Here is a 12,340-nt window from a genome sequence, read left to right as displayed (position 1 = left end):
CGGTTTCCCTGAATCCCTTCACTAAATATTACCCTGCTCACACTCCAACAGATCGTCAGGTCCCAAGTACCATTTGTCTCCATTCACTCCTATCTAACACGCTCACGCACACTTGCTGGAAGTCCAAGCTCCTTGCCCACAAAACCTCCTTTACCCCCTCTCTCCAACCCTTTCGAGGACGACCCCTACCTCGCCTTCCTTCCCCTATAGATTTATATGTTTTCCATGTCATTCTACTTTGATCCATTCTCTCTAAATGACCAAACCACCTCAACAACCCCTCTTCTGCCCTCTGACTAATACTTTTATTAATTCCACACCTTTTCCTAATTTCCACACTCCAAATTTTCTGCATATTTACACCACACATTGCCCTTAGACAGGACATCTCCACTGCTTCCAACCGTCTCCTTGCTGCTCCATTTACCACCCAAGCTTCACACCTATATAAGAGTGTTGGTACTACTATACTTTCATACATTCCCTTCTTTGCCTCCATAGATAGCATTTTTTGACTCCACATATACCTCAATGCACCACTCACCTTTTTTCCCTCATCAATTCTATGATTAACCTCATCCTTCATAAATCCATCCGCCGACACGTCAACTCCCAAGTACAATGGACCCCCGCATAGCGACCTTAATCCGTGCAAGAGGGCTGGCTGTTATGCGAAATGTTCGGTATGCGAATGAATTTTCCCCATAAGAAATAATGGAAATCAAATTAATCCGTGCAAGACACCCAAAAGTATGAAAAAAAAAATTTTTACCACATGAAATGTTAATTTTAATACACCCAAACTGAAAAAGGCATTCACAATTACATGACACTTACTTTTATTGAAGATCTGGTGATGATTGATGGGATGGGAGGAGGGGAGAGAGTGTGTTAGTGTTTAGAAGGGGAATCCCCTTCCATTAAGACTTGAGGTGTCGAGTCCTTTTCTGAGGTTACTTCCCTTCTTCTTTTAATGCCACTAGGACCAGCTTCAGAGTCACTGGACTTCTGTCGCACAACATATCTGTCCATAGTGGCCTGTACCTCTCGTTCCTTTATGACTTCCCTAAAGTGTTTCACAACATTGTCAGTGTAATAGTCACCAGCACGGCTTGCAATAGCTGTGTGGGGGTGATTTTCATCCATAAAGGTTTGCACTTTCAGCCACATTGCACAGATTTCCTTAATCTTTGTAGTAGGCAATTTCTTCAATTTCTCTCTCCCCTCCTTTGAACCAGTTTCCTCAGGTCTGGCCTCTTGCTGTTGAAGTTGATCTATCAGCTCATCAGTGGTTAGTTCTTCATTGTCCTCCTCCACCAACTCTTCCACATCATCCCCACTAACCTCGAACCCTAAGGACTTTCCCAATGCCACAATGGATTCCTCAACTGGCATAATCCTCTCAGGGTTAGCCTCAAACCCTTCAAAATCCCCTTTGTCTACACATTCTGGCCACAGTTTCTTCCAAGCAGAGTTCAAGGTCTTCTTAGTCACTCCCTCCCAAGCCTTACCTATAAGGTTTATACAATTGAGGATATTAAAGTGATCTCTCCAAAAGTCTCTTAGAGTCAGTTGAGTTTCTGAGGTCACTACAAAGCACCTTTCAAACAGAGCTTTTGTGTACAATTTTTTGAAGTTTGCAATAACCTGCTGGTCCATGGGCTGCCGGAGAGGAGTGGTATTAGGAGGCAAAAACTTCACCTTAATGAATTTCATGTCCCCATAAAGTCGCTCTGCCACGTCTGTAGGCTGACCAGGGGCATTGTCTAACACCAGGAGGCACTTAAGTTCTAATTTCTTTTCAGTTAGGTAATCTTTCACATTGGGGGCAAATGCATGGTGTAACCAGTCATAGAAAAAGTCCCTAGTGACCCATGCCTTACTGTTTGCCCTCCACAGCACACACAAATTTTCCTTGAGGACATTCTTTTGCCTGAACGGTCTGGGAGTTTCAGAGTGATACACTAATAAAGGCTTCACTTTGCAATCACCAGTAGCATTGGAACACATCAACAAAGTAAGCCTGTCTTTCATAGGCTTATGTCCTGGGAGTGCCTTTTCCTCCTGAGTAATGTAGGTCCTGCTTGGCATTTTCTTCCAAAACAGGCCTGTTTCATCACAATTAAACACTTGTTCAGGTTTCAGTCCTTCAGTCTCTATGTACTCCTTGAATTCCTGCACATATTTTTCAGCCGCTTTGTGGTCCGAACTGGCAGCCTCACCATGCCTTATCACACTATGTATGCCACTATGCTTCTTAAATCTCTCAAACCAACCTTTGCTGGCCTTAAATTCACTCACATCATCACTAGTTGCAGGCATTTTTTTAATTAAATCCTCATGCAACTTCCTAGCCTTTTCGCTTATGATCGCTTGAGAAATGCTATCTCCTGCTAGCTGTTTTTCATTTATCCACACCAATAAGAGTCTCTCAATATCTTCCATCACTTGCGATCTCTGTTTCGAAAACACGGTTAAACCTTTGGCAAGAACAGCTTCCTTGATTGCCTTTCTGTTGCCCACAATAGTAGAGATGGTTGATTTGGGTTTCTTGTACAACCTGACCAGGTCGGCGATACGCACTCCACTTTCATACTTATCAATGATCTCTTTCTTCATCTCTATTGGAATTCTAACCCTTATTGCTGTAGGGTTGGAACTAGAAGCTTTCTTGGGGCCCATGGTCACTTATTTTCCAGATAAAGCACCGAAAACACTGTAATAATACGAAATATTCTGATTGTATGCTTGGATGTTACCGCGGAGGCTGGCTGGTAAACAATGCCACCGGCGGAACATATGAGGCTGGCTCAGGCCGCACACTGGACGCGTCTCGGACGAAGGGCGGTGAGCGGGTTATTGGGTGGTATGCGAGGCAAAATTTTAGCGATCAAAGCGTCCGGTATGCGGATTGTACGTTATGCAATGCGTACGGTATGCGGGGGTCCACTGTATCTGAAAACATTCACTTCTTCCATACTCCTCCTCCCCAATTTGATATCCAATTTTTCTTTATCTAAATCATTTGATACCCTCATCACCTTACTGTTTTCTATGTTCTCTTTCAACTTTCTACCTTTACACACATTCTCAAACTCATCCACTAACCTTTGCAATTTTTCTTTAGAATCTCCCATAAGCACAGTATCATCAGCAAAAAGTAACTGTGTTAATTCCCATTTTGAATTTGATTCCCCATAATTTAATCCCACCCCTCTCCCGAACACCCTAGCATTTACTTCCTTAACAACCCCATCTATAAATAATATATATATATATATATATATATATATATATATATATATATATATATATATATATATATATATATATATATATATATATATATATACACACACAAAACAACCACTCTGAAAGAATAGAGAAATTCCAAGCGCTTTCGTGACTACTCACATTATCATGGAACTATGAAAGTGAAGCATCCAAGGAAGCTATATAAGGGGTCCTTGGATGCTTCACTTTCATAGTTCCTTGATAATGTGAGTAGTCACGAAAGCGCTTGGAATTTCTCTATTCTTTCAGAGTGGTTGTTTTGCATATTTTGAAATCACCTGTTCACTGTGATCTTATCGGTGGGAGACGACCGACTTGTTGAAAAAAAAAAAATAAAATATATATATATATACATGTATATATTTTTTGTTTTTTTTCAACAAGTCGGCCGTCTCCCACCGAGGCAGGGTGACCCAAAAAAGAAAGAAAATCCCCAAAAAGAAAATACTTTCATCATCATTCAACACTTTCACCACACTCGCACATTATCACTGTTTTTGCAGAGGTGCTCAGAATACAACAGTCTAGAAGCATACACATATAAAGATACACAACATATCCCTCCAAACTGCCAATATCCCAAACCCCTCCTTTAAAGTGCAGGCATTGTACTTCCCATTTCCAGGACTCAAGTCCGACTATATGAAAATAACCGGTTTCCCAGAATCCCTTCACTAAATATTACCCTACTCACTCCAACAGATCGTCAGGTCCCAAGTATCATTCGTCTCCATTCACTCCTATCTAACACGCTCACGCACGCTTGCTGGAAGTCCAAGCCCCTCGCCCACAAAACCTCCTTTACCCCCTCTCTCCAACCCATTCGAGGACGACTCCTACCCCGCCTTCCTTCCCCTATAGATTTATATGCTTTCCGTGTCATTCTACTTTGATCCATTCTCTCTAAATGACCAAACCACCTCAACAACCCCTCTTCTGCCCTCTGACTAATGCTTTTATTAACTCCACACCTTCTCCTAATTTCCACACTCCGAATTTTCTGCATAATATTTACACCACACATTGCCCTTAGACAGGACATCTCCACTGCCTCCAACCGCCTCCTCGCTGCTGCATTCACAACCCAAGCTTCACACCCATAAAGATTGTTGGTACTACTATACTTTCATACATTCCCTTCTTTGCCTCCATAGATAACGTTTTTTTTGTCTCCACATATACCTTAATGCGCCACTCTCCTTTTTTCCCTCATCAATTCTATGATTAACCTCATCCTTCATAAATCCATCCGCCGACACATCAACTCCCTAGTATTTGAAAACATTCACTTTTTCCATACTCCTCCTCCCCAATTTGATATTCATTTTTTCTTTATCTAAATAATTTGATACCCTCATCACCTTTCTCTTTTCTATGTTCATTTTATATGTTCACTTTCAACTCTCTACCTTTATACTCACTCCCAAACTCGTCCACTAACCTTTGCAATTTTTCTTTAGAATCTCCCATAAGCCCAGTATCATCAGCAAAAAGCAACTGTCAAATCTCATTTTATATTTGATTCCCCATAATTTAATCCCACCCCTCTCCCGAACACCCTAGCATTTACTTCTTTTACAACCCCATCTATAAATACATATATACATGTATATGTATATTAAATAACCATGGTGACATTACACATCCCTGTCTAAGACCTACTTTTACCGGCAAGTAGTCTCCCTCTCTTCTACACACCCTAACCTGAGCCTCACTGTCCTCATGAAAACTCTTTACAGCATTTAGTAACTTACCACCTATTCCATATACAGTGGACCCCCGCATAACGATCACCTCCGAATGCGACCAATTATGTAAGTGCGTTTGTACGTGTATGTTTGGGGGTCTGAAATGGACTAATCTACTTCACAATATTCCTTATGGGAATATATTCGGTCAGTACTGGCACCTGAACATACTTCTGGAGTGAAAAAATATCGTTAACCGGGGGTCCACTGTACTTGCAACATCTGCCACATTGCTCCCCTATCCACTCTATCATATGTCTATTCTAAATCCAAAAATGCAATAAAAACTTTCCTATCTTTATCTAAATACTGTTCACATATATGTTTCAATGTAAACACTTGATCTACACATCCCCTACCCACTCTGAAACCTTCCTCATCCGCAATCCTACATTCTGTCTTACCTCTAATTCTTTCAGTAATAACCCTACCATACACTTTCCCTGGTATACTCAGTAAACATATTCCTCTATAATTTTTACAATCTCTTGTTCCCCTTCCCTTTATATAAAGGGACTATACATGCTCTCTGCCAATCCCTAGGTACCGTCCCCTCTTTCATACATTTATTAACCCTTTGACTGTTTCCGACGTATAAATACGTCTTACGAGCCAATGTTTCTGACGTATTTATACGCATAAATTCTAGCAGCTTCAAATCAAGCAGGAGAAAGCTGGTAGGCCCACATGTGAGAGAATGGGTCTCCATGGTCAGTGTGCACCATATAAAAAAAATCGGGGAGCCAGTGGTGCATTGTGGGAATGCCATTTCAGTTGTCATTTTTCAGCATGTCTAGCAGTAAGAAATATGTGATTCCCCAGCAAATCTGGGACTCTTCTCTTCCCAAGTGATGCTCTAACACAGATGGAAGTGTCAGTGAAGATCAATTTCATGATTTGGAGGAGTTTGAGACCAAAAGCAATGGAGGAGGAGGAGGAGGGGGAGGAGGGGAGGAAGAGGAGGAGGAGGAGGAGGGAAGGAAGAGGAGGAGGAGGAGGAGGAGGAGAAGAGGAGGAGGAGGAGGAGGAAGAAGAAGATGTAATAATATTGTTCCCTTGAAGCAAGAAAAAAAAAAGTCCACCCCATGACAGTGACAAGATAAGGGGAGATAACATCTGATAAGAGCTGACTTTGATGAGGGTAAAGGAGGGTAATATTACATGACCATTGCCCTCCCTTTGTTTTTGCTGGTACACAAACATTTCTGTCTGTCTATTTGTCTGTCTGTCAAGCTCCCTGTCTGTCCATCTAGCTCTCTGTCTCAGAGAGAGCCACAAGACTGTGTCATCACGTTTACTCACATCTTCAAGCAGAGTATAGCACTTTGTCTGGATTTCTTGAGTTATCCTAGGTAATTTACACTATGTATACTTGTATTTATGTGTACCTGTGAGACAGAGATAGGCAGACAGATAGAAAGAGAGACAGATTGAAAGATATAAAATGAGGGAGAAAGATAATTAGATAGAATGGAGGAGGGGAAGCAGCATCCGACCCCATTGTTTTGACAGGCGGTAGGGTAGTGACTAATGACACAATATGTCACTTTGACAGCTGCCGACTCCTGACTCAAAACAATTATAAGCCACACACTCGCACACAAGGAGGAGGAAGAAGAAGAAGAGGAGGAAGAAGAAGAAGAGGAGGAAGAAGAAGAGGAGGAGGAAGAAGAAGAAGAGGAGGAAGAGGAGGAGGAAGAGGAGGAGGAAGAGGAGGAAGAGGAGGAGGAGGAAGAGGAGGAGGAAGAGGAGGAGGAAGAGGAGGAGGAAGAGGAAGAGGAGGAAGAGGAAGAGGAAGAAGAAGAAGAATTGTTTGTTTGTTTTTGTAAACAAGTTTTGTAAACAATATATTGATAATTATGTTTGTGTGCTTGTTGTGTTGTATACAACGAGTGTATATATATACATTGCACCTTACTTTGGTCTCATAGGCCACATAAGTTATGTGAAAAAATAAAATAGTGAAAAAAACAAAAAACCTTCAATTACAAGTAAACTAAAGTTTACCGGGTGAGCGGCAGTCGCCGCTGTTGCCATACGCGGCTCATTTTCTGCAAACTTCATGGCTCTATATCTCGGTAAGTACCGATGGCAAAAAATTTTTTTTTGGACTAAAACACTCAGAAAAATAATCTTAACATTTTCATAAGAAAAAATAATTTTTTTTTTTTTTTAATATTTGGCGACATAGAATGACAGTTTCAGAGAGGGACCTGAAACAGTCAAAGGGTTAAACAAAAGTACCAACCACTGCAACACTATATCCCCCCCTGCTTTTAACATTTCTGTCATGATCCCATCAGTTCCAGCTGCTTTACCCCCTTTCATTCTACGTAATGCCTCACGCACCTCCCCCACACTCACATCCTGGTTCTTCATTCCTAAAAGATGGTATACCTCCCTGGCCAGTGCATGAAATTACAGCCTTCCTTTCTTCGTCGACATTTAAAAGTTCCTCAAAATATTCTCGCCATCTATCCAAAACCTCCTTCTCCCCATCTACTAACTCCCCTACTCTGTTTTTAACTGACAAATCCATTTGTTCCCTAGGCTTTCTTAACGTGTTTAACTCACTCCAAAAAATTTTCTTATTTTCATTAAAATTTCTTGACAGTGCCTCTCCCACTATCATCTGCTCTCCTTTTGCACTCTCCACTCTCTTCACCTTTCTTTTACTCTTCATATGCTCTACTCTTCTTATAACACTTCTGCTTTGTAAAAACCTCTCATAAGCTAACTTTTTCTCTTGTATCACACCCTTCATCATTCCACCAATCACTCCTCTTTCCTCCTGCACCCACCCTCCTATAACCACAAACTTCAGTCCCACATTCTAATACTGCATTTGAAAACTATTCCAACCCTCTTCAACCCCCTTCACTACTCATACTTGCACCAGTCCACCTTTCTGCCAATAGTTGCTTATATCTCACTCGAACTTTCTCCTCTCTTAGTTTATACACTTTCACCTCCCTCTTACTTGTTGTTGCCATTTTCCTCTTTTCGAAAATCTCTCTCTCTCCTCTACACTTCTCTGTTCTCCAGGTGCATATATGCTTACTATAACCCACTTTTCACATCCAACCTTTATTTTACTCCATATAATCCTTGAATTAATACATTTATAATCTCTCTTTTCCTGCCATAACTTATCCTTCAACATTATTGCAACTCCTTTTTTTAGCTCTAACTCTATTTGAAACCCCTGACCTAGTCCTATTTATTCCTCTCCACTGAAACTCTCCTACCCCCTTCAGCTTTCTTTCACTTAAAGCCAGGACATCGAGCTTCTTCTCATTCATAACACACACACACGCCCACACACACACACACACACACACACACACACACACACACACACACACACACACACACACACACACACACACACACACACACACACACACACAGACTGGACACCTGGTCCAGCAAATGGCTTCTCGAATTTAATCCTGCCAAATGCAAAGTCATGAAGATAGGGGAAGGGCACAGAAGACCACAGACAGAGTATAGGCTAGGTAGCCAAAGATTGCAAACCTCACTCAAGGAGAAAGATCTTGGGGTGAGTATAACACCGAGCATGTCTCCGGAAGCACACATCAATCAGATAACTGCTGTAGCATATGGGCGCCTGGCAAACCTGAGAACAGCATTCCGATACCTTAGTAAGGAATCGTTCAAGACACTGTACACCGTGTATGTCAGGCCCATACTGAAGTATGCAGCACCTGTTTGGAACCCGCACTTAATAAAGCACGTCAAGAAACTAGAGAAAGTACAAAGGTTTGCGACAAGGTTAGTTCCAGAGCTAAGGGGAATGTCCTATGAAGAAAGATTAAGGGAAATCGGCCTGACGACACTGGAGGACAGGAGGGTCAGGGGAGACATGATAACGACATATAAAATACTGCGTGGAATAGACAAGGTGGACAAAGACAGGATGTTCCAGGGAGGGGACACAGAAACAAGAGGCCACAATTGGAAGTTGAAGACACAAATGAGTCAGAGAGATATTAGGAAGTATTTCTTCAGTCATAGAGTTGTAAGGCAGTGGAATAGCCTAGAAAATGACGTAGTGGAGGCAGGAACCATACACAGTTTTAAGACGAGGTTTGATAAAGCTCATGGAGCGGGGAGAGAGAGGGCCCAGTAGCAACCGGTGAAGAGGTGGGGCCAGGAGCTAAGACTCGACCCCTGCAACCACAAATAGGTGAGTACACACACACACACACACACACACCCCTGACCTAATCCCATTTATTCCTCTCCATTGAAACTCCCCCACCTCCTCCCACTGAGGCAGTTATATTTATAAGAATATCAAGTGGGTGACTGAGTTACAAAATTAATTTTCACGAAGATGTTATCAGTTTATTACAATAGCTTTTTATTTTGCAGCTTAAGACGAGCTCGTTTGACATGTGATGAAACAGCTCAGCAGCTCAAGTCACCTTTACCTGTAGATAAGAAAAAGATTGCCAGACCCTCAAGTGCTGGTAACATAACAGGAAATCGCAAGATTCCTGTGAGCCAGAGCAAAAGTCATCAGGTAGGACAGACACCTCGAGGTGGTTCTCACTCACAGGCAACAACTCCTAAGAGTGGCTCCAGTGATTTCAGTAGAGGAGATGGTGGAAGGTTTAGTTTACGATTACCTCATTCTGGATCTTCAACAGTGAGTGCTAAAAAATTTTATTTAATTACCATTTTTATGGAATATTTTATTTTAAAACTCAGGAATGGAAAAGATTCATATGCATGAGAAAGCAGTTCTAAAACTTGTACACCAGTGTTTTAACCACTAGACTGTGCAGGCATAATAGGGTTCATTCAACTGTATATTTCTGTACACTAAAGAGGTTTAATATTTGAATCCTTATGGGTAATCAGGTATTGCTCTCCCAGTTTTCCCATTTGCAGGAACCAAAATTGTGCTCCACTGTTTTCCATCGCATCTTAGGCTATATAAGAACATAAGAAAGAAGGAACACTGCAGCAGGCCTACTGACCCATGCGAGGCAGGTCCAAGTCACCTCCCAGCTTAAACCAGTGACCTACCTAGTCAGGTCAGGTCACATCCATTTATGGAAGGGGCACGTCATCAGACCTACTAGCACAAGCCAGTCAGGTCCAACTCACACTTACCCACAGCCACTCATGTATTTATCTAACTTATTTTTAAAACTACACAACGTCTTAGCTTCTATGATGGTACTCGGCAGTTTGTTCCACTCATTCTCAACTCTAATTACATTCATTGGATCCTTTTCCCGATGGGACTTTTCATGAAAGTGTACCGTGGTATACCACATTCTTGGGTCTTTGTCCATTGTTCACTGCATTACACTGCAGCCTGCATCTACTTGGAAAAGTGGTATGCAGTCTGCTCTTTATATCTTTCTCCTTCTTGGCCATCTCTGATTTCTTCCCTACCTCCTCTTCTCTTATTAGGGGATTTTAATTCTTATCATTTCCTCTGGGGAGGGTCTCACTGTGACTCTTGGTGATCAATTAGAGGCTCTTCTCATTTCTCTTACCCTCCGTGTTTTAAATATGGGTACTCTCACTCATTTCGACCTTCACACTCAAACACACTTGCATAGATCTCTCAATTTGCTATTTCTCAAATGCACTCGACTTTATCTGATCAGTGCTCCCTGATTTAAATGACAGCAATCGTTTTCCCATCTTACTTCTCATACATATTCTCGACTTCTTCATAGCCTATGTTGACAGTTTGAACAGGTGAATTAGGCCATTTACTTGCGTCATACTGTTTTTAGTGAAGAACCTTTTCCTTTATCCTCAACTGCTGAGCTGTTACAACTATTTTTTGTCCTTGGTTTTAACCACAGCCTCAAATACAGTCCCTCAAACCTCTGGTAGTCACCCCTCAGAAAATATGTGCTTTGGTGGTCTTGTATCTCTGCTCATGCAGTGTGTTTGAAATGTGCTGCATGGAGTTGATACCATTATAATAGGACCACAGAGTAACTTGTTGATTTTTAAGTGGGTGAGGGCGGTCGCCCAATGTGCCATCTGAGAAGCTAAGTGCACTTGTTGGCAGATTATGTTTCTACTGTCACTTCAACTTCCTCTAAGAGTGCAGTTTGGAAAAAAGTACAGAAATTGAGTGGCAGATACTCTCCAGAGCCAGCTCTGGTTCTTAGGGTTGCCAGTGTCATCATAGCAAGCCCTCTTGAAGTTGCCACAGAAATTAGAAATCATGTTGTCCATATCTCTCAGGAGCTCCATTTATGCCCCTCATTTCTTTCTTCCAAGTCTGCCAGAGAGTTACTACCTTTAGATTTTTCTTTTAGCAGAGAGGAGTCTCATAAAGAACCTTTTTTGTTTTAGAAGTAGAGTCAGCATTTTCCTCTTGCTGATCGTCAGCAGCTGGTGTGATATCATTCATATTCGCATGCTTTGTCATTTACATCTGTCAGTCCTCGCAGTTCTCTTACATCTTTTTAATCTTATTTGGTCGCAAGAGGTTCTTCCCTAGCTGTGGGAAATGCCATTGTTCTGCTTTTTCATAAACCAGGTACTTCGGGCCATGATGCCTTACACTATCGTTCCATTGATCTTACCAGTGAAGATTGCAAGTTGATGGAACGTCTAGTAAATAGACATTTGGTGTGGTATTTAGAGAGAGAGAGAGTAGTCTTTCCACTCATCAGTTTGGCTTTTGTAAAGGCTGATCTACTATTGACCCCTTACTTCATTTGGATACTTATGTTCATAATGCCTTTGCTGGTATCACTCAGTTATTGCAGTCTTTTTTTTATCTTGAAAAAGCATGTAACACTACTTGGAGATATAACATCTTGGCCCAAGCTCATTGCTTAGGCCTCCAAGGCAATCTGCCATTTTTCTTTAAAAACTTCTTGTCTGAGAGACATTTCCCTGGAATTTCTCCAATCTGAAGGTATCCCACAGGGATGTGTCCTTAGCACCACTTTTTACTTGCTATAAATGATCTAGCCTCTGTTCTCCCATCTAATATTAATAATAATAATAATAATAATAATATATTTCTCAAGGTAGTACAGTGGACCCTCGGGTAACGATGCCATTGGATAGCAATAAAATTGAATATTGGTACGTCTTTGCGTAAAAATATTGGCTCGGCTAATGATGAAACTTCAGTTAAGGACATTTGTCCCGAATGTGTCCGCACACCTGGGCCGCCCGTGGCTGCCCAGCCACTCTGTACAGGCAATGTGCCATTGTTTACAAGCCAGTGCAGACGGTTCCACGCATGCATGTGATACATTTTGTATTATTCCATTGTTTTT

The 12,340-nt window shown here is 41.6% G+C and overlaps 1 protein-coding gene across 15 annotated transcripts in view; it reads left to right on the top strand.

Moving 5' to 3' along the window:
• LOC128694611 (nucleolar protein dao-5) overlaps positions 1-12,340 on the top strand; it is a 541,519-nt gene that overhangs the window by 418,753 nt on the left and 110,426 nt on the right. For all 15 annotated transcript variants that reach the window (XR_011393390.1, XR_011393389.1, XR_011393388.1 and 12 more), the window contains one exon: positions 9,441-9,717. Coding sequence is in view for 12 of the 15 variants with exons in the window: in XM_070095641.1 (XP_069951742.1) it covers positions 9,441-9,717 (277 nt within the window). In the remaining 3 variants the exon portion in view is untranslated. The remainder of the gene's footprint in view (positions 1-9,440; positions 9,718-12,340) is intronic.

Source organism: Cherax quadricarinatus, chromosome 51, assembly GCF_038502225.1.
Source record: "Cherax quadricarinatus isolate ZL_2023a chromosome 51, ASM3850222v1, whole genome shotgun sequence".
Lineage (NCBI taxonomy): Eukaryota > Metazoa > Arthropoda > Malacostraca > Decapoda > Parastacidae > Cherax > Cherax quadricarinatus.
This window is presented reverse-complemented; position numbering and strand designations above follow the sequence as displayed.